The sequence below is a fragment of the Acinonyx jubatus genome, chromosome E1, assembly GCF_027475565.1.
Source record: "Acinonyx jubatus isolate Ajub_Pintada_27869175 chromosome E1, VMU_Ajub_asm_v1.0, whole genome shotgun sequence".
Classification (NCBI taxonomy): domain Eukaryota; kingdom Metazoa; phylum Chordata; class Mammalia; order Carnivora; family Felidae; genus Acinonyx; species Acinonyx jubatus.
Genome location: NC_069397.1, coordinates 18,431,666 through 18,453,003, shown reverse-complemented (window position 1 = coordinate 18,453,003; position 21,338 = coordinate 18,431,666). Strand labels below are relative to the sequence as shown.

Genomic DNA, 21,338 nt, shown 5'->3' with positions numbered 1-21,338 from the left:
TTTGCAGGGGCCACAGGCCTCAGACCCGGCAGAGCTGCTCACCTCGGTAGTAAGCTCAGGTCTCTCTCCTAAGTCCCCGTAGGAGTTTGTCGTGAACACCCGGGTCCGTTTCCTGGCTGGTCCCAGACTTGGGTCCTGTGTGGCACATCAGTCCTGGATTAGTCCTATAGAGCTGCCAGGATGGGAGCAGTTCTCGAATTGTCTTCAGCCCCACTGCTCTGAAGAGCTGTTCGGGGCATGCCATTGAGGTCCTGACACCAAGATCCCGCTTGAGGGGCTACAGTTACAAAGGCCCCGAAAGTCCAGGGCTTGGGCTATGGAGGCACACTGCCTGGGCTCACACCCTGCCCTGGACAGTTGTTTGTTTCAGTGTCATACTTTCGTCCCCATGTGGGTATAATAACACCTCCTCCAATGACATGAGTTAGCATTTATACACTTCTGTAAATAGTCCTGAATTTGCTAAGTAAGAATAGGGAACCAGAGGCCCAGCTAAGCTTGTTCACGCAGCAGGTTGAACCCAGGCCTTCGGCCATCCAGCAATGAGGGAAGAGCGCTGGACGGGACCCAGGAGACCGGGAAGTCTGTCCTGGCACTGCCTTTTGACTTTCTGTATGACTAGGTCTCTGTCCTGCCCTGGGCCTTAGTTTCCTCGTTCATTACATATGTGAAGTGACCTTAAAGGCTCTTCTAATTTTAGAACACTGTAGGATTTTGTGGTTTAAAGATATTTCAGAGATCTCAAGAAGGGTCGAATCCTGCCAACAGCTCCTCCTGGTTGGCACAGTCCTCGGCCAGGGGTGACTGCAAAGACTGGCAGGCAGGAGATCCGGAGCCCTTCAGGGTTTGTCTGGAGTTTTCTCTGCACCTGGAGGGCGAATTCAAGTATTTGGGTCACCGGGAAAGGGACTTTCAGAGAACCGGCCTCCTTGGGGATGTGAGGCAGGTGCCGTCTCGCACGGCAGAGTGGGGCTGAGGTGTGGCCAGCTCTGCCCACAAGGCTCACTGCTTGCCCTGAGGTCTGTGTGTGAGTGAAATCGGGTCTGATGCAAGAGCCTGGGTGCATCTCTCTACCTCGAGCTATTACGTCAGACGGCTAAATATGCACAGCTCTTGCAGTCGGAGACCCAGCAGTAGGGTCTTGCTCTGTGTCTCTCTGTGGACAGGTAGGAAGGAGTAGGCCGCTGAGGAGGGAAGGACTGTGTGTGGAGGAAGGGGGTTAAGGCTGGGAGATTTTCTTCCAGGTTCCGCTGGTCCTCTAGGCCTTCTAGAAGGTTCTGGCCTCCTACTGGCAAGGTGGCAGAGTCTCACCTGGGTCTGGGCGCAGCACAAGTGATGTGCCTACCTATGCCAATGCCGGTAGAGCACAGTGGGTAGAGCTTGGTGTAGGGCGGCCTAGGATAAGATGAAACCCAGTGCGTTGAGTCAGGAGGGGCAGCAGAGGGGCATTAGGTCCTCCTGGGTTTAAGTTGGCTCTCAACCCAAGACTCTGGGTTCTCTGAGTCCTTGTTTATAAATGAGGATCCTCATACAAAGATGTTCCGCGCTGGCCTGACTCCCAGTAGGTGCCCCAAACACGTCAGTCAATCAAGGATGTCATAGAGCCTGTGCTTAGAGCATGGACTCAGCAGGTAAACTGCCTGGGTTCAGATTTTCACTCTGCCATTTACTAGCTATGTGACTTGGGACTGCTCCTTGGCCTCAATTTACCCCTCTGTGACATGGGTTTGGTGTTAGGGCCTGCCTCACAGGTTTGTTCTGAGGAGTAAGTGACAATATATACGAAGCACTTAAAGGGTGTCGGGCGCATGTTAAACGTCTTGTCGGTGTGATTTACCTAATTTCTGCAATAAGTTGCGGTCAGTTGATTTCCTGGGAGGTTGGCAGGCCACCTGCTCTGTTTGTTTGGAAATGGGTCCTCTCTGCCCAGCTGGAGCTCGTCCAGGGTGGCAGGTGTGCTCGAGCATGTGTCTTTAAGCTGTGTCAAAGAATAGCGCCCGTTAACAGCCTGTGTGCCAGGCCCCGGTGGTTGCTCTGCCCGCCCCTCCCCTGCTCTCCTTGCCTTGCTTCCTCAAGTTGTGTGCGTCTTTAAAAAAAAAAAAAAAAAAAAAAAGTTTATTTCTTAATTTTTTTAAGTAATCTCTACCTGCAGTGAGGGGCTCAAACTCACGACCCCGAGATCAAGAGCCTCCTGCTCTACCGACTGAGCCAGCCGGGTGCCCCCAGTTGTGTGCATCTTAATAGTGGTCCTGGTTGGCTCACTCTTCTGCTCCAGCCCCTCGCAGGGGCTCACGTAGTACAGTTGTTGACCTGCTCTTGACTTCCTGGAAATAAAGAGAGGGTCAGGAAGGCCCTGCCCTTCGGCGTGCTCTTGCCTTACCTGGCCTTGTCTTCATTTGCCCCCTTTCAAGGAACACATGGGAGTAGCTTGGGATTTGCCATGTAAATGGAGTCATTCAGGAACATGTTTAAGGAATCTTTTTTTAAAGTTTATTTTAATTTGTTTTGAGACAGAGACAAGAGAGAGCAGACAGAGGAGGGGCAGAGAGAGAGGGAGAGACAGGATCCCAAGCAAACCGTGAGATCATGACCTGAGCCAAAGTCAAGAGCCAGACGCCGAGCCACCCCAGGCGCCCCAGGAACATGTCTAAGAATCTGAAAGCAATAAACATGTCAGTTTAGCTGCTTTCAACGATAACACGGAACTCGAATTTTTATTATAAAGGTGGCTGGTGATGAGTGTTAACAGTCTTCCAGGCCTAGAGCCAAGCACTTTATATTTCCCTCCTGTGAAGGCAGTACTGTTATTACCCCATGTTAGAGACAAGAAAACGGAGGCGTACAGGGGCACCTGGGTGGCTCAGTTGATTAAGCATCTGACTTCGGCTCAGGTCATGGTCTCACAGTCCGTGAGTTCGAGCCCCGCGTTGGGCTCTGTGCTGACAGCTCAGAGCGTGGAGTCTGCTTAGATTCTGTGTCTCCCTCTCTCTGACCCTCCCCCATTCATGCTCTGTCTCTCTCTGTCTCAAAAATAAATAAACATTAAAAAGAATTTAAAAAAAAAGAAAAGAAAATGGAGGCGTACAAAGGTTCACTTCAGCTGCTCATGTTAAGGCAACTGGACAGCGGGTAGGGCTGGGATTGGAACTCGGGTCTGTTAGGCTTTAAGCCCGAGCGCCCGGCCATCCCTCACCATACTGCCACTGGCTGGCATTCCTGGGCTGGTTCGTCAGTGGCTTTCTGTTATCTGAGCCTGTTCTCGCCCTCCACTAGTGGTCTTGTGGAGGATGTGAGCCCACTTCGCGCCCTGTCAGCTGTGGCACACAGGGCTCGGCGGAGAAATCCGGTGGTCTTTGGCCAGTCGTTAGAGAGGGTGGTCTTCCACTGCTCCTTGTCTCCCAGAGCTGACGTCACGTCAGCCCCACTGCATTTCCATCTCAAACCCCATATATATACATATATTTTACACCTTCCTCTGCAGTGGCCCTAGTGAGACTCTGTGGTTTAGGAGTGCTTGGTTTTAATCTACTGACTGAAAATCATGCTGTCCCCTCCCGGGTTGCGGTTGGAGGAGAATACCTCGCGCTCTGGGCTGTTTGTTTCTGTCGCTCGGTGCTCCCTTTTCCCGCGGGGAGACTGCACGTGTGTCAACAGATCAATCATCGACACCTGCATTGGGACACTTGCCTTTTGAGGCTTCCCCCCAACCTCCGATCCCAGTCTGCCCGTCAGCTGTCAGATCCCAGGCTTTCCCACGAATGAGGCCGCAGAGAAGGTAGATGGGGACAGATATGTGCTGGGCATGTATTATATCATTTTTGTCCTCACAGCCACCTTTTGAGCCCCCCCTCCCCACATCCTTTACAAAAGAGGAAATAAAGGCTCAGAGACATTCTGTCAATTGCCCATGGTCCCTTAGCTTAGCATGGGGGTGAGATTTTTTTTATTATTAGTTTTTAATGTGTATTCACTTTTCAGAGAGAGAGGGAGAGAGGGAGCACGCTAGCGGGAGAGGGGCAGAGAGCAAGGGAGACACAGAATCTGAAGTGGCCCCAGGCTCTGAGCTGTCAGCACAGAGCCTGATGTGGGACTTGAACCCACGAACCGTGAGATCATGACCTGAGCCGAAATCGGAGGCTCAACCAACTGAGCCACCCAGGGGGTGGGGGTGAGATTTGAACTTGGATCTATCTGGTGCTAATCCCCATGACCAGCTGGACCCACTGCCCTTAATAGGGTATCATGTTTCCTGCATGTATGGGTTGGGGAGTGCCAGACAGAACCAGTAGCCCTAGGCTGGCTGGAGAAAGCTTCTCTTAGGTCTGCCCCCCCCCCGGGCAAATGCTGCCCCTGTGTAGCCTCTGTCTGTCTGACCCACCTCTCCGGCCGCAGGGACGTTGGAGATGGAACTGGTGGAGGAGTGGCTTTTGCTCTCGGCAGGTACAGGGTTCTCCTCTGCCCAGGACGAGGGGAAGGGGTAGCGCTCAGGGGTGGGGAGATACCTGGGCTGGGAGCTGCCCGTGGACAGGTGGCTTTGCCAACAGGTAGCAGGCCCCCTCCCCCATGTGAAGCGCCAAGTCCCAGTAAATCAGACACATGGGCTCTCTGCTCTGTTAGCTTTTTTGCTGGAGAAACTCAGCCCTTCAGCTTCCTGCATTCCAGGGTGTTGGCGTGCCAGAAATTCCCTGGACAAACAGGGAAGTCTTCTCTTTATAGTAAAAATGCTAATAAAACCTCTCTAGAATCTGCTCCTTCCCTTACACCCACATTGCCACTAACTAAATTACCTTTTGTTCTCGTCATTTGCTGAATTGCGGTGGCTTTTTAATTGATTCTCCTGTCTCTCTGGTTTCTCCACACCCACTTCAATCTGTCCTCCACATGGTTTCCAGAATGATGATCGTTCAAAAATGCAAATCTGATCACGTTTTTTTCCTTTGCTTCCCTCTCCATGCCTGTGAGATTGCATGCAGATGTTTTAGTGTGGCCTTCTGGAACCTTCCAGAACCTTCCTGGACCTGCATGAGTGGGCTGACTTTGGTCTCCTGTTTTTCCCCCTCCTCTGTACTCTTTGGCTATTTGCTGTGTCTTTTTTTTTTTTTTTTTTTTTTTTTTTTTTTTTTTAAAGGCTCTGTCATTACTCTGGTCTTTTGCTCATGCTGTGCCCCACACCTGAAGTGCAGGTTCAGCCCCTTACCCTGTGTCTGTGTGCCATACTGCATGGCCCACCCCAGCTTGCTGATGCCTTCCCAAGGATCTTAGCACCTCACCCTATAGTTAGACCCAGTCCCCTTGGGATCCCACAGCAAGTACATAAACCTATGTTGTGGCAGAGCTGACATGCTCCATGTGGCATCAGCTGTCCTGGTTGGAGGATCCAAGAAGGCCCTATTATAGCACCAATCAGAGGTTTCTTGTGGCTGTTGGATGGGATAGTACACAAAATGTGCTTAGCACAGTGCCGGGCACAAAGGAAGATCCAGTTTTAAAATATCCAACTTAAAAACAGTCTTGGAATACAAAAATTACTTCAAATTCTGTAGATCATAGACTCACCTAAACAAAAAAGATTAAACTGCAAAACTTATAGAGCACACGAGTACATCTTTGTGAATGTGGGTTTGGCAAAAATTTTTTAGGAAATGAAAAGCACAAACCAAAAAAGAAAAACATTGACAAATTGGTCTTCATGAAAACATAGCTGCCCTTTGAAATTTGAAAGGACTTTTGAAGGAATGTTTTTGGACACCACGTGGTCCCAAGAAGGATGAAGGGATACTTTTCCCTTTTGTAGGTTTTCTGGAAGCCTTAGGCTTAGAAACATTAGCCTTAGAAGGTTTAGAAGGAGGTTTGAAATAGTATGGGCTTAAAAAGTGTTAGCAGAGGGGCACCTGGGGGCTCAGTCCATTGAGCATCTGACTTTCAGCTCAGGTCAGGATCTCGTGGTTCGTGAGTTTGAGTCCCACATTGGGCTCACTGCTGTCAGGGCAGAGCTCACCTGGGATCCTCTGCCCCCCCCTCCCCCACTTGTGTGTGCGCGCACACACACACACACACACTCTCTCTCTCTCTCTCTCTCAAAAATAAATAAAACTTAAAAAAAAGTGTCAGCCAAAAGGACAGCTTTCCTTTGCAAGCGACAGAGAATGTGACTTCAACAAATAGGCTGTTAGGCTCCTCCTACAGTGAGAAGTTTGCAGTCAGTTGGCTTACGTGTTGCTGCAGCTCAACAGTGCTGGTGTGTCTGATTCTCCGGACAACTCTTGGCACATGAGGTCTTGAAAGCAGCAAGGAGGCGGGGGACAGCCCCAGAGCCCGCCCGACCTGTAAGGAAAGAAAACACTTCCCAGCAGGTTCAGCAGACGGGTCTTCCTGTCTCATGGGCCAGAAGTGCCACATGTCACACACAGCTACAACGGAGGGCAGAAGTGGGGACGGGCTCATCACGACAGCCATGCTGGGACCCCATCCCATGGGAATCTAGGCTGGGGCTCATGTTCCTGTGATAATGAAGTCAGGGTAGAGCACCGCTGACTCTGACCGGTTCATCACTGGGCACTGTGACAAGACAAAATCGGTCTGTGAGTGAGGAGCAAATCAGGAATGGACATTGGGTAAGTAAAGAGCAATGCCTGATGCGATGGCTGTTATCACTTTGGGGGAGTTTGCCATCACATTAGGTCATCTCTGGTACCTGAGCCACTCACCTGCTCTTGACCCTTGCCCCCTGCATAATGCTTTATCCTTTTCTGTGGTGACCCGAGTTGCTAGGCAAACAGTATATCCCCAGCATCCGGCACAATCTACACATGGCAGGTGCTTTCAGATCAGAATTTGAAGTGCCTCCCCTACCCCCATCCCTTCTAGAAGCTTCCAGGGGACCAGGTCTTCAGGGATAGTTAAGGGCATGGTCCCATTGGCAGGACTCCACCTTTGCATTAGATATGCCCTCTGCCTTTCTTTCTAGCCCCCCCCCCCCCCCAGTTTAGTAATTCGCACCCAGGTCTGCTGCAGCCTGCAGTGTCCGGACTTCTCTGGGATTACCTCTTGTACTTGAGGGGTTACGGGCTAAGCCAGCCTCTGTGGGCCTGGTGAACTTCAGACAGGCCTATGGGGTGTATTAGAACTGAGACCAAGGCTGCGTCAGTTAGGAATCTGGCAATCGCCTGAGGCCCAGGGCAGTTAGGAGGTGAAGCAGGTATCTTGATTTCTCATGCTTTAGTCCGGTTCGTCCCGCTGCCATCCCCCTCCCCCTGGGACTTCTGGTTCTAAAAAACACACAGAGTACTGGGGTGGGGAGGGTGGGACCGGTTTATAGTTTTGAATTGAGGCACAAAATGAAACTGGAAACGTGGCCCCGGGATCATTTATTCACCAGCTTTTCAAGCTAAAGATTGCTTTCTGAAGAGCACATTTCTTTGACTCACCCGTGGCTTCTCAGGTGGAAGCTATCTTAGGATATTTAGGTCAGGGACATAAAAGCCTTACTCTTGAAAATCTTTCCCATCAAGTCTCATGACCACAGTGGAGCCTGAGATGGGAGAGCGGGGGTTGGCGAGAAAACTCCAGCCTGTGGCCATCCATCCTGGCCCCGGCTCCGGCTCCGTCTTTCCCAGGAAGCTTTGTAAGTGTTTCTAAATCACCTCAGTCTCTCCTTACCCTGCCTGCTCATACTTAGCTCCCGGGCAGTTACAACAGGTGATGTTATCTAATGGGGACCTGTGCTTCTGGACGGGGTCACCACTGCTGTGCTGGGCCCCAGGTGGGCATTCACACCCATCATGGAGGCCAAAGATGGATCCCAGTTTGTCTCAGCCTGGCCTTGAGACTCACATCTGCAGCCTGTTGTGAGACCTCGGAGTCCGTATCTCCAGGGGAGTCCAGGAAGGGCAGAAAGCCCTGAGTTCCCAGCTGTGGCCCTGTCACCCCTGGCCTCCTTGGGAACGGCTCCACTTATGGTCTGGGGCAGACTTGTTTGTTTGTATTTGAAGTTCCCCGACTCTGAGTTTGACGTCAGGATGGGGTTGCTAGTGGGAGGCTTGGCGGGGAGATTGTCTCCGCACAAATGCACACGGCTGGCAGCTTCCCCAGGAGAGCACCGTCGCGGGACAGAGCTGGGCGAAGGATGACTGATTGCAAAATGACCGGCTTGGGGATTGAGGTCACTTTCTCTTCTCCTTGCCCCACTTGCTTGGCACTCTTGCTTTCTCTGCCCCTTGCTCGCCAAGAACAGCCCCGACCTGGTCCCCTGGAGCCTCTGGGTCCCCTTGAGGGCTCTGGGAGGCTCAGCAGTGCTGGGGGCCAAGGGCTGCTGCCTCTGGTATTCTTGGAGCAGAGTGCTGTGGTCGGCCCGTGACTCTGTGAAGAGCCGTCAGCTGCGTCACGAACTTCAGAGGCCTTCTTATGTTCTCAGAAATCATTTTGCAATACGTTGGCCATGGCAGCCAGAGCAGACAGCTTAGCTGGCTTGGGCTGGCAGGAAGTCCCCAGAAGTATTCTCTAGCTGTGGGGAAGGGGTAGGAAAAGTAAGAGGAACAGCGTTAAGGCCTGGGCAGGGCTGGAGGTACCTGGGAAGGAGCCACAGTGTCAGGAACCATCTAGGGAAGGCCGGAGTAAGTCTCAAGAGCTTTCATAACTCCCTGAAGTTTGGGATGGGATAGGCAGGGGCTTGGCGTTAGCAAAGACTGCTGTCTGTGTCGTCTTAAAGTACAGTGTTGCCCACCTCGGAGGAGGGAGTCTGCTGGCTGGAGGACTGAGTGAGCCCGGGGAAGGGGGTGGAGGTGGGAGGGAGTGGCCATCCAAGTGCCTCACTTCACTCTGCAAAGCATGCTAGGACTTCCTTGACAGGGGTGGCTCCAGGTAGTAGGCGGGTGGTGGCTAGTTGTAATGAATTCAGAGCTGGTTTGGAGCCAGGGATCGGGTGTAGCCCAGATGATAGGTTTTGCAAATCTGGATCAGAAGCGGTGGCCCACTTGGGTGACTGGACACATTTGGAGAGTGGGAAAGTGTATGGCTTTTATTCAGAGGATTCACCGTCTGCAACAATCTGGACATTGCCGGATTTGGGGCTTCTGACCACGAGAGAGTTACCTACCCACTGGCATCTTCCTTGTGCTGGTTAGGACCGCTTGGTGAGCTAAGTGGGTGGGTAGCAGGACCCATTATTTTGGGAGAGGATATGGTAAGAAACAGAGCATTGGGTCAAGGTCTGAATACCTTCCTTAATTACGTGATTCGGGAAAGTTAGAAAGCTCTCAGTGCCCCTGTTTCCTCATTTGTAAGACAGGAATCATAAAACACATCTTTAAGTTGCATGGGTTTGGCATATGTGGTTTGACTCTTTGTGAGTGACCCTCAGTGAGGAGCCATCCTTACCATCGTGCCGAGGCTGGGCTTAGAATTGCACGATGCTGTCTGCAGGGTGAGCGGACATCCTTTAGCTAGCGAGCGATCCCAGCAGGCCGAACAGAGTCTGCATCTCAACACGCTCTCTCTCTCGACTTGATGTTGCACGCATAGTACCTCCCACCAAGAGTCCAGAAAGGTCCGTGGTGGTTTCATTTAGGCTCGACTGTGTTTTGTGGGGAGAATGATATGCATGGGGACCCTGCCAGCTTTGGGGTTATGTGAAGGTTGGGACATCACTCCTGTGCACTCCAGGGGTCTACTGCAGTTCCTTCCTCCTGGAATTTTCATTGAGAATCCGTGAAAAGGGAGAGAAAGTGATAAGTCGCTACATAAGTAGAAGCGATGTAATAACTACTAGGTCTGATAATTGAATACTGACATGATATGCATAATTGAGAGAGCGTGTTGTTGTTTTCAGGAATCTGGTGTCCATCTCTGTCTTTGCATGGGGTTCATTTGTCCGTTTATATTTCAGCATCTGTCATATCTCTCCCATAGACCAAACAGCCTGCCCTGCCTGAGACATGAAGACCCTGGATACTGGGAAGGGCAAGCATCTATCTGCTTGAGCAGCCGATGTCTGAGTCAGAGTTAGGGTTACAGATGTCTTGGCATCTGGCCACTTGCATAGCCTGGATCACAGACTTGGGGGTCACCAAATGGGGACCTCCCCATTCTGGGCCCTGCGGTGTTAGGATGTGGCTGACTTTTTTTTGCAAAGCCAGTTGATTTGCGTGTTTTCCACAAAGGTGCAAAAGCCTGCATAACGTATAATCCAGGTGGCACTCGCCAACAGTTTTCACACTCTTCCTCAAGGCCATGCTTGCAGGCTGAGCAGGGCTAATACCGAGAGCATCCTGTTTAGTGAATGCTTCCTGTATTTTGGACATCGGACTCCGCGCTTTGCGTCCGTGAATCCCACAGTAAATTTTCAGCGGTGCTAGGGGGCGTGTGTCACTTTCTCCACTTTACAGGCAGGGAGACTGAGATGAAGTAAACTAACCATGGCCGTGCCTCTGGTAAGTGAGGCATACCAGGAGGTGGAACTTCAGGTCTGGGTGACTGCTAAGCCTGTGCTTCCCTCTCCCGGTGATGGAACAGTTGACAATGGGAGGCGTGGCCCCCGGCCAGCTGGAACAGGTGGCGGTGGTACACGGCAGGCGTGGGCACACGTGTGATCCCCACTGGAATGTTTCCCGGGTCATTACCACCGCACCGCCCGCCAGTCAGGCCCAATGGCTGGCCCTGTCCCACCGCCCTGGGGAAGCCTCCGGGAGGTCACTGCTGGGACGACCATTCCAGCCAGTGTCGCCCTCTCTCTCTTCTGGCGGCGCGGCCGCCTCCGATGGATGTTGGTAGTGTGGCTGCAGGGGAGCACGTGTCCCAGATGACTGGGTCCGTGGGTCACCCGTGACAGTTGTGATGCTCTCTGAAGGGTGGATTTGGGAACCGTGGACACCTACACGGAGGGAGGTTTGGACAGGCTTTGAGCAGAGCAGACACGAGCGGCCTCTCGGGTTCCTGGGCCCCTTGCCATTCTGGGAGCTGCTTCCTGCCCCTGTGGAAGCTTCTTTCTCTCGGTGGCACGTGCTTTGGGAGCTCGACAGGTGTGTGCTCTTCAGGGATGTGTGATCAGCCTCCCCTCCACAGGAGCCGTGCCCAGGGCACCCTCCACCGGGGAGGCCTGCTTTGGAGTCCCACTAGAGCTGCAGGAGGTGATCTGGAGTGGATGCCACTCCACTCCCTCCGTGCCCTCTGGTGTTGCCAGGGGCTATGTGAGCAGGAGGGCTCCTGCTCACAGTGGGTAAGCCGGGTCTTGGCCCTCATGCCTGAGGGTGCTTGGGTGGCTCAGTCAGTTGAGCGTCTGACTTCGGTTCAGAGCGTGATCTCACGGTTCGTGAGTTTGAGCCCCGCGTCAGGCCCTCTGCTGTCAGAGCAGAGCCTGCTTCGGATCCTCTCTCTCTGCCCTTTCTGTGCTCAAGCTTATGCCCTCTGTCTCAAAAATAAACATTAAAAAAAAAAATGTATACAAAAAGAGAAATGGACCTAATCTGTGGGTTCCACCAGCATTGCCCTGAGGATGACCAATGCCAGCCTTCAGGGTCATCTTTACCCCATCTCTGAAAGGGGTACGTTCTCACCCACATCTGCCCTGTTGCCCAGGGAGGCTGTAAGAGCACCTGAAGGCTTGGCTAGGTGAGGTCACTGCTCCCTGTGCACACGTTTTCCTCATCTCAGGCACTTTGCTGAACATCTTACGTCCATGTTTTCTCATGTAAATCTTCACAGCAGCCTTTTGAGGTAGATCAACCCCATTTTACAGCCAGGGAAACTGAGTCTGACAGGCTAAATCTGCATCCACTCGCAGAGGGAGAGTGGTGGCAAGGGGGTTAGGGGCCGGGTCCATCTGTCTGGAGCCAGAGTGCTGCCTCTTGGATACGGTTGGAGTAACCAAGAGTAATGTAGTAAGATGAAGACCTGTCATTTTTGTCTGTCTTTTCCCCCTCATTCCAGGCCATTTTGTATACGGTGACTCCTCTGGCCCCAACTTCCATGACACGAGACCCTTTTTATAGGTGGTGAGATTGGAGCCAAGCTAAGGGGGACTTTCCCCAAGATCCTTGATCTGAATGTGAGGGCCGGGACCAGGGCCTAGATCTTTCGGCCTAGGACACTTAGTGCCTGCTGTGTGCCCCGTGTCTGGTACTCCCTGCCAGCTGTTTGTGGCTCCCTTGAAGGTCTTCTGCACTTTCTGTAAGGCAGGCTGAGTGTCAGGACAGGGGTGGGGCACACATGCAGCGAAGCAAAAGAATATTGGGGGTGGGGTTTGAGACTTCAGTTCCAGCCCAGGGCCCTCCCTGGTGGCCAGAGAGCCAATGACTCTTTCCCCCCTGCTGTCGGTCCCTTTGCTGAAACCCCAGGTGCTTTTTCTATTCCGGAAAATTTATGTCTCGTGGTTTTGTGGTTGAGAAAAAATGATACTCCCTATGAACGGTACCCTTGTAGGCCCCCGGGGCCGGGCTGGCAGGCCCCGCTGTGGTTTGTCTGGGAAAATAGCCCTTTGGGTGCTTCTGTGACTGTGACCAGCCTTCCAAAAAGTGAGAGCAGGCTTGTTTTGCTCAGATGGAGGGAGGCTGCTGCAGGCCAGGGACCTCCATCCTTTGTGAATGAGGCTAGCTTTCCTACTTCAGCAGAAGCCAAGCCCCACAGATGCTGTTTCTTTGCAAGCTCTGGGGGGGCTAGAAGCCTCCAGGACACCAGACCTGCCCGCAAACAGGTCACGACGCACTGCGTGTCTCCCCCTTTCCTTGCCCGCAGCTGGCCAGGCGTATGGGTTGTTAATGGGGTGCAGTGAGGAGTCACTTCAAGTTCTGCACCGTCCTACCCACGGCCCTGCTTTGTGTTGTCTAGTGGGGATCTCTCACAGCCTTTAAGAAAAGCTGCTCATTCCTCTTCTGGGAATTTGCCTTGGTTTTCGAGACTCTCAAGCTCCTGAGCTAACACTTAGGAGGTTGGTATTTTTACTGTTGCTCTGGTAAACGTGTGCCTGTCAGGGCTCCAAGATGGATTGCGTGTTCATTCGTCCGTTCATCCAGCAAAGGTTTTACGGTAGCAAACTGTGCGTCCCAGGAGCGATGCCGGTTCCCGGTGGGGACCCAGGACCCAGACCAGGCACCTGACCTTATGGAGTGTACAGCCCCAAAAAGGAAGCAGACAAGTAAAATGTTAGAATTAGAACTTGGATGTGAGATCTGGTGGGGGAGACGGACAGCGGGCTAAGGAACAGGGCTGAAGGGGTTGGGCAGGGTATCTAAGCTGAGTTGTGGCTCAGGGGTCACGGGGAAGAGCCTTTTGGGCAGAGGTCCTCGAGGCTGAAAGGGGCCGGATATGTTGGGGGCTGAGGTCGAGAAAGCCCCTGGCTCATTGCTGAGGCCAGGTTGGCCAGTCTTGAAGTTGACCTGGGATGGCCAAAGTCGTATGTAGGGTGGACGTGTTCTTAACTGGCTCCCAGGGGTCTGGTCCTCAGTTCCCAATGCCAGTGGTGGATGGCCCTCCTTGCTGCTGCTCTGAGCGCCTGTGGCCCGACCGTTTTGGTTCATGTGGAAAAGAATGGTTTTGACTGTGTACAGTTAACTTGATGTCTGGCCCTCTCTTCGGTCAGCTCTTCGAAGCTGTGGTTGGAGAGCAGCTTGGATGGACGGAAGAAGCGGCTGTAAGAAGTGCCCTAACGTGGGGATGAGGCCTGTGGGTTTCCTTCCCACCTTCCTTTTTCAGGCCGTTTGAGCACATGTTATGTGCCAGGTGCAGTAATAGGTGTGTGGGGACAGTCATGAATGAGGTGGACACAGTCCCTGCCCTGACATGTAATAATAGGGGGACTTACGTAGCCTTGGGGGGTTTCCGTACTATCGTTCAATCCCCCCAACAGACCGTGGGCTAGATAACGTCATGCCTACTGTATAGATGAGAGAACCAAAACTCAGAAAAATGAACAAACTTCCCCAAGGTCACATAACTGTTAAAACGGCAAACCTGCATTTGAATCCAGATTTCAGTTCAACCCCGGAGCCTGTGCTGTGTCTGCTGCCCTGGGAACTCACCTGTGTCGGGGGCAGCTGGGGCCAAAGCTCGAACATGAAGCTGCCGTGATCAGGGGCTGCTGTAAGAGGTGCAGACGGAGAGACAGGATTGTGACTAGGCCTGGGAAGTCTGCCCAGCCTGCTGTAAGAGGTGTAGACGGGGAGACAGGATTTGTAACTAGGCCTGGAAGTCTGCCCAGCCCCGTGGTGCTGGAGGAGGGAGGCGCAATTAGCCACTGCAGGCAGTTTGAGCAAAGGCCCGGGGGTAGGAAAGCACAAGAAGTATTTGAGGAATACCTCCTAGGTGAGTGTGTGCCTGCGGGACAGGGTCGGGGGGCAGGGAGCGGAGTGGAGATGAGCCTGGGAAGGAACATAGAGGGCCCTGATTTTGGAATCAGCCTCTGGTCACACTGGGAGGGATAGATCATTGTAGGGTGAGGCTGGGCACATGAGTGCCTCTACTGAACCCTGCAGGATGAAAGGGGCACTCACACCTTCTTGTTAACCGTGCTCTGAAGATGTTCCCCAGGGGACTTAGGCTCCATAATAGGACAGCAAATGTGCTTCTTGTTGGGGTTGCCAGCCTCTGCAGAGAATGTTCGATTAACAGTGTCTGCTTTGGGTACCTGAGGGGCATGTGGCACAGAGGGGCCAGGGGTGTGCCTCTCTGTAGGTTTCACTCAACATCGAAACTGTAAATCGAGCGGCATTGTTTTTGTTCTGCCTCAGTGTTCCCTCCCGAGCACTTGTGCCTGGTGTCCGCGGAGCCCTCTGAAGACAGCAGGACTTCACGGTGCTCAGGGCCTCGCGGGGGTGGGGGGGTGGGGGGGGTGGGGCAGTGCCCTTGAGTCTAGCAGATTGTGAGCCTGGGGCCAAACAAGTTGCTGGGGACACATTTCAGAGAGGCTGATGGAGAAGCAATGGTTTTCTTGTCATTATGGGTCTCATTTCACACCCCACATCCCTTTGACCACAAGGATTCTTTACCCTGGGGTCTGTGCATAGAATTCAGGGAGTCCGCGAATTTGGAGGGGGAATACATGGAACCTTTATTTTCATTAACCTTAACTGAAATTTAATATGTTACTCAGTTTGGATGTAGGCAACAAGGCCCAATCATCTTAGCAAACATGTGCGACTCTGTCACCAGCGAAAAGCACAGCTGTGTGCATATCATGTTACAGTTGTGGCCATATCTAAAAAAGTAGTTGACACGTCGCAGCTTCAAAGCTATCATAGTTGTGAGAGCCACTGGCAGCTTTCATTTGATGCTTTAATGAAGAAGGGCTTTTAGTACTCTACCACCATTCTAAATAATATTTTGAGAAATGTCTTTAGATCTAACTGATCTCCTTTATAATCCCAAGTGCTTTGTCTGAAGCTGTATTCTTAGAAAGGGACCAGGGCTACCTCCCTAGAAGGCCAGAGCTGCCCATGGTCCCAAAATGGTCAAGAGCTCCTGTTTGGAATTTAGGATCCTTTCTAGATATTTGAAATGTTGTCATTAATTAGTATTACTTCTTAGTATAGTGACCGTGTTGACAAAAACAGTGCGTACCCTTTAGAGAAATACACTGAGGTACTTACAGAGGAGGAAGAAAGGAATGTGAACAACATAAACCCTCGAAGAGAGGTAGAACTGGAAGGTGGCCCCAAATGGCAAGGCACCTGCACAGGACTTTGAAGGTGATGCATGCCTTCCAGGAAGGTTGAAAGTCACCAAGAGGAGGCGGCTGGAGTCTCGTCAGCCTGACGGCAGCCCTCATGGGGTCCCTGGGTCGCTGGATCTCAGCCGAACCGGGCAGCTCCCTGGTCCCTCTTCTTGGGGGCCGTGAGGTCATTTCCATCTGTTCCAGTCAGCTAGCCCTTCTTTTTTTAATCAGCCCCAGGCCGTGACCTGCTCCCCGCCCCCATCCCGCCCCCCTCTACATTCCTCAGGACCGTGCGGCCTAGCCTGTTGGAGCCCAGCGTTTGTCAGAACTCCAGGCCGACCTCAGCCAGGCCGTCCTTATTTAAGCTTACTTCATTGAAGTTTTAGCCTTTTGAGAGGCTTTTGAAAACCGTGGACCCTCTTCCCTTGGAAAACGCATCTGAAATTTGCACACGTTCTGCCCATTGGCGAACCCGAGTCAAGGACCTTTGCCAGTAAGGCCACATCCCCAAAGGCATGGCCTGCTCTGTGTGTGCTTGCGTGTCACGCACCGAGCGCCTCATTTCTTCTCAGCGTCCCCGAGAGGGAGGTTCTGTTATTATCCCGTTTCCTGGAGGAGGAAACGGAGGCTTTTTCTGGGGGTGGGGTTCAGTAACTTGTCCAAGGTCACCGGGCTGAAGTGCGCCCGAGTCCCCGGATCTCAACTCGCGCAGTGCGAGTCTAGGCTGGAAGCATCCTAAGTGGAAGGTTCCTCGTTCTCTCCAAACCCCCATATCTTCTCTATCCTCAGTTACCAACCAGTCCCGCACCCCTCCCCAGGCAGGAAGCCCTTCTTCTGTTTTAACCCCGTTCTCTGTTCTGAACAGTGTTGCCCATTGCTCTCTGAGGAGCGTAGTCCCGAGGGTGAGGCAGTGTCAGCCAGCTTTGGGGTGAGGAGGGGCCAATGGGTGGTCGTCCCGGTTTCCCGCTGGCCTTCTCAGACCCTTCTCCTCTCCTCCTCCTTCCCGTGTCCTCCTTCACTGCTGGGGAATCCCGCCGACTGCTGTGTTGGCCAGAGCTCCCGTGTACAGGGCCGCCACGTGCATGAGCCCCAAATGAACTGGCTTTTTCTTTCCTGGGCTCCCCACAGGCGAAGCTGGTTCGGTACATTTGCAAGCAGCAGCAATGCAAGCTGAGTGTGGCTCCTGGCGAGAGGACCTCAGAACTCAACAGCTACCCTCGCTTCAGTGACTGGCTGTGTACCTTCAATGTGAGGCCGGAGGTGGTGCAGGTAAGCAGGTTGCGGGAACTCGGGTCAGGGGGTGAGGGGAGGGATTGTCAAGCGAAGGGACCCCACACAAACCCGGGGACTGGCTCCGCCGTGACTGTGACTGAAAAGCCATGCTCTGTCCTCTCACAAAGGGGACTTGGGAGGACAGCAGGAGCGGGAGGGACCCAGGGTAAATGTGGCTCTGGCACGTGTCCTGGGTGCCACTGCCGTATGAGCTACACAGCCTGACCCCAGGGATCGTTCCTTGATTCACCATAAGGACAACAGCCAACACGTCTGGAAACATTGGCTGCGTGACAGGCACCGTGTTAAATACTTTGTCTGGATAATCTCCCTTAATTCTTGCAAAACCCCGTGAAGGAATTACTGTCGTTGCTGCCTTTTTATATTTGAGGAAATTAAAGCACAGGATGGTTACGTAACTCGCTTTAAGTCATACAGCCAGTAAGTGATAGCTTTGGAGTTTGGAAACAAGGGTCTGAGTTTAGTGTTCTCTTCTATCTGCTGTACGGTACTGTTTTCCCTCCTTGCTGCCCTCTTCCCTTCCCTCCAACCTCCCCACCCACCCACCCACCAACCAACTAATTAGCAGGTGAGCATGAAGAGTATACCCTATGCCAGGTCGTAGGGGTACAGGACAGCTCTTGTGGGGGATCAGTAAATCGGTGTGTGGCAGGTGCAGTTCACCCAGTCAGGTCTTTTAAATCCCTTTGATTCTAAAATTAAGAAGTTGACTTTGGCTATTTTTTTTTAATTCTTTTTTTTTTTTTTTTTAATGTTTATTTATTTTTGAGACAGAGAGAGACAGAGCATGAACGGGGGAGGGTCACAGAGAGAGGGAGACACAGAATCTGAAACAGGCTCCAGGCTCTGAGCTGGCAGCACAGAGCCCGACGCGGGGCTCGAACTCACGGACCGCGAGATCATGACCTGAGCCGAAGTCGGCCGCTTAACTGACTGAGCCACCCAGGCGCCCCAATTTTTTTTGAATGTTTATTTACTTTTTGAGAGAGAGAGAGGCAGAGAGGGGGAGAGAGGATCCAAAGCAGGCTCCATGCTGACAACAGAGAGCCCAATGTGGGGCTCAAACTCATGAACTGCGAGATCATTACTTGAGCCCAAGTTGGATGCTCGACCGAGACACCCAGGTGCCCAACTTTTGCTATTGTTTTAAAAGCAAAATGAATTGATTATATATAGACACTTTGGAAAACAGAGGAGGAAAAAATCACATACCTATTTCCACTACTCAGCAAAAATCTGTAATCATGAAGATTTTGATACTTCCTTCTAGATTTCCCCCCAATACCTAAGTCTTTTTTAAAATTTCTAATGGGTTAGGGGTGCCTGAGTGGCTCAGTTGGTTGAACATCCGACTTCAGCTCAGGTCATAATCTCACGGTTTGTGGGTTTGAGCCCCGCGTTGGGCTCTGTGTGGACAGCTCAGATCCTGGAGCCTGCTTCGGATTCTGTGCCTCCCTCTTTCTGCCCCTCCCCTGTTCACTCTCTGTCTCTCAAAAATGAATAAATGTTAAAAAAAAATTTTTTTTTTAATTTTTTTAATGTTTATTTATTTTTGAGAAAGAGAGAGACAGAGCATGAGCAGGGGAGGAGCAGAGAGAGGGAGACACAGAATCCGAAGCAGGCTCCAGACTCTGAGCTGTCCGCACAGAGCCCGATGTGGGGCTCGAACCCACAAACTGCGAGATCATGACCTGAGCCAAAGCCAGAGGCTTAACTGACTGAGCCACCCAGGTGCCCCCCCCCCCAATTTTTTTTTAATTTCTAATGGGTTAGACCTGTGCTCTCTAGTAAGGTAGTTACTAGCCAATGTGGCCATTATCTATTTGGAACATGGCAAATCCATATTGAGGTGTGCTGTAATTTTAAAGATAGAAATCCAAAGGTGTGCTGAATTCTGAAGACTTGTAGAAAAAAAGTAAAATATCAATAACTTTTCATATTTAGTATATATTGAGATGACACTATTTCGGATCTATTAAGCTAAATAAAATGTTAATTAAAATGAACTTCAGGGGCGCCTGGGTGGCTCAGTCGGTTAAGCGTCCGACTTCGGCTCAGGTCATGATCTCACGGTTTGTGAGTTTGAGCCCTGCTTTAGGCTCTGTGCGGACAGCTCGGAGCCTGGAGCCTGCTTCAGATTCTGGGTCTCCTTCTCTCTCTGCCCCTCCCCAACTTGTGCTCCGTCTCTCTATGTCTCTCAAAAAATAAGTAAGTGTAAAAAAATTTTTTTCAAAAATAAATAAAATGAACTTCAGGGGCACCTGGGTGGCTTGGTCCATTAAGCGTTGGAGTCTTACCTCAGGTTCATGAGTTCAAGCCCCGCATTAGGCTCAGCACCTGGTGTGAAGTCTACTTTAAAAAAAAAAAAAAATGAGGGGCGCCTGGGTGGCTCAGTTGGTTAAGCGTCCGACTTCCACTCAGGTCATTATCTCACGTGAGGTCCAGCCCCGCGTCGGGCTCTGTGCTGATAGCTCAGAGCCTGGAGTCTGCTTTGGATTCTGTGTCTCCCTCTCTCTCTGCCCCAACCCGCTTGCATTCTGTCTCTGTCTCTCTCAAAAGTAAATAACATTAAAAAAAAAAAATTATTTTTTAGAAATGAATTTCATATATGTTTACTTTTTTAAATGTGGCAATTCAAAAATTAAAATTTAAGTATGTGGCTTGCATTATATTTCTGTTGGGCAGCTCTGGTTTAAATCATACTGCATAAACGGTTCTCTGTTTTGCTCTTCTCATTTGATATGCTAACCAGCCTGTTTTCTTCATAGGTTCGTACTTAGTAACCCCCCTCCCTTTTTAACATAGCTGCATAATGTTTGAGTGTATGTGATGGCAATTTATCAGGCAGTGGTTCATTCCAGTCATCGGCTGTTCCATATAATTTAGTGGTTAATAGGATTTATGCACCTATTTGTAGACTTAGGAACTTTCCCTAGGGGAGATGCCTGGATAGGCAGTGATATGAACATAAAAGTTTCCTGCCATGGCAGGGGAAAGGGAGGGGTGAGGGTGAATGGGGGGCCCACAGGGTGCTCTCAGCACGTCACACGCTCTTGGCTTGGTCTGGCCCCGGCGACTCTCCTATTTGTGGCACCCACCAGCGGTTACGAAGCTGGCGGGAAGGAGCTGGCTGTGTGAAGGTTAGGGAAGCTCATCTGTGAGTAGTGTTATTAACGCCTGCACACACACGTGTGTGTAATGAGCGACGTCTCTGTGCCCACCCACCTGTGTAACAGCTTCCTGCCACGTAGGAAGGAGATCTGAACATGTAATGTCTGTCTGTGGCGACGTGTTTAAAATCCTGGACTTGGGAACGAGGAAGAGTTGAATAGTCGCCCCCGTCCCCCAGCCCGCCCCAAACCTCTACCCCTCCCCTTCCCCGGTCTCGGAGGTAGAAAGCGGCTTCTCCTCACACCCGTGTCTGTAGCTTGTGGTGGCGGGTGCCAGGCCCCCCACAGAGGCAGTGACTTGCCCAGCGTCTCCCCGGTGTCACCCCTACTTCACAGACAAGGACCACGCTTCAGGGAGGCTGAGGGGCCCTGTGACGATCCAGAGCTGGTAACAGGGACACTCCTGAGGTTCAGACCCGGGCCTACTGGTTCCAACCTGTGCCTTCTGACTGCCTTTCTAGGGCCTGGGCCACCTCTGGCAGATGGCTTAGCTCCTCAAGGCATTTTCCTCGGATCTGCACAGTTCTGAAGTGCACCGGACGCCCTGTTGCACCCGTGTCTGTCTGTCTGAGAGAGGAGCCAGGTGTGCCCAGGGCAGAAGCCAGTACCATGGAGGCTGGCTGCAGGGGCGTAGGCCCCCGGAGAACCCTGTGGTGGCAGCCAGGACAGCGTCTTCCAGCCCGGCCCGGAGGCGTGGCAGACAGATACCGAGTTGGGTGATGTTTGAATCACAGGGTCGTGAGCGATGCATCAGAACTGGTGGTAAACGGGGAGCCGGCTCATTTGTTTTCTTTTAATTTTTTTTTTTTAACGTTTATTTATTTTTGAGACAGAGCGAGACAGAGCATGAACGGGGGAGGGTCAGAGAGAGGGAGACACAGAATCCGAAACAGGCTCCAGGCTCTGAGCGGTCAGCACAGAGCCCGACGAGGGGCTCGAACTCACGGACCTCGAGATCATGAGCTGAGCCGAAGTTAGACGCTTAACCGACCGAGCCACCCAGACGCCTCAGAACCGGCTCCTTTGTATGTAGGGATCGCTCAGGCAGGCGGGAGAGCCCAAGAGCCAGGTGTGGTTTGGGTACCAGGATGCTACCTGGCCTGGGGGACTGGGGTAGAGTCAGAACGGAACGGAGAGCTCCCTGGGGATGGAGGGGCCGGGGTGAGAGAGCAAGAGTGTCTCTGGCTGCCCAGTGACCTCTCCCGTGACTTGGAGATCATGAGGCGGCTCAGAAA

General features: G+C 52.0%; 1 protein-coding gene and 1 long non-coding RNA gene across 3 annotated transcripts in view; both read left to right on the top strand.

Annotated features, from left to right (window-relative positions):
• The window catches only part of KSR1 (kinase suppressor of ras 1), a 161,782-nt gene that overhangs the window by 68,880 nt on the left and 71,564 nt on the right, over positions 1 to 21,338 (top strand). For both annotated transcript variants that reach the window (XM_027034467.2, XM_027034469.2), the window contains exon 2: positions 16,769 to 16,909. In XM_027034467.2, the coding sequence (XP_026890268.1) occupies positions 16,769 to 16,909 (141 nt within the window). The remainder of the gene's footprint in view (positions 1 to 16,768; positions 16,910 to 21,338) is intronic.
• On the top strand, positions 13,348 to 16,768 carry LOC128313464 (uncharacterized). Its single transcript, XR_008294217.1, has 2 exons — positions 13,348 to 14,077; positions 14,140 to 16,768. It is a non-coding gene; the product is annotated as an uncharacterized LOC128313464 (long non-coding RNA).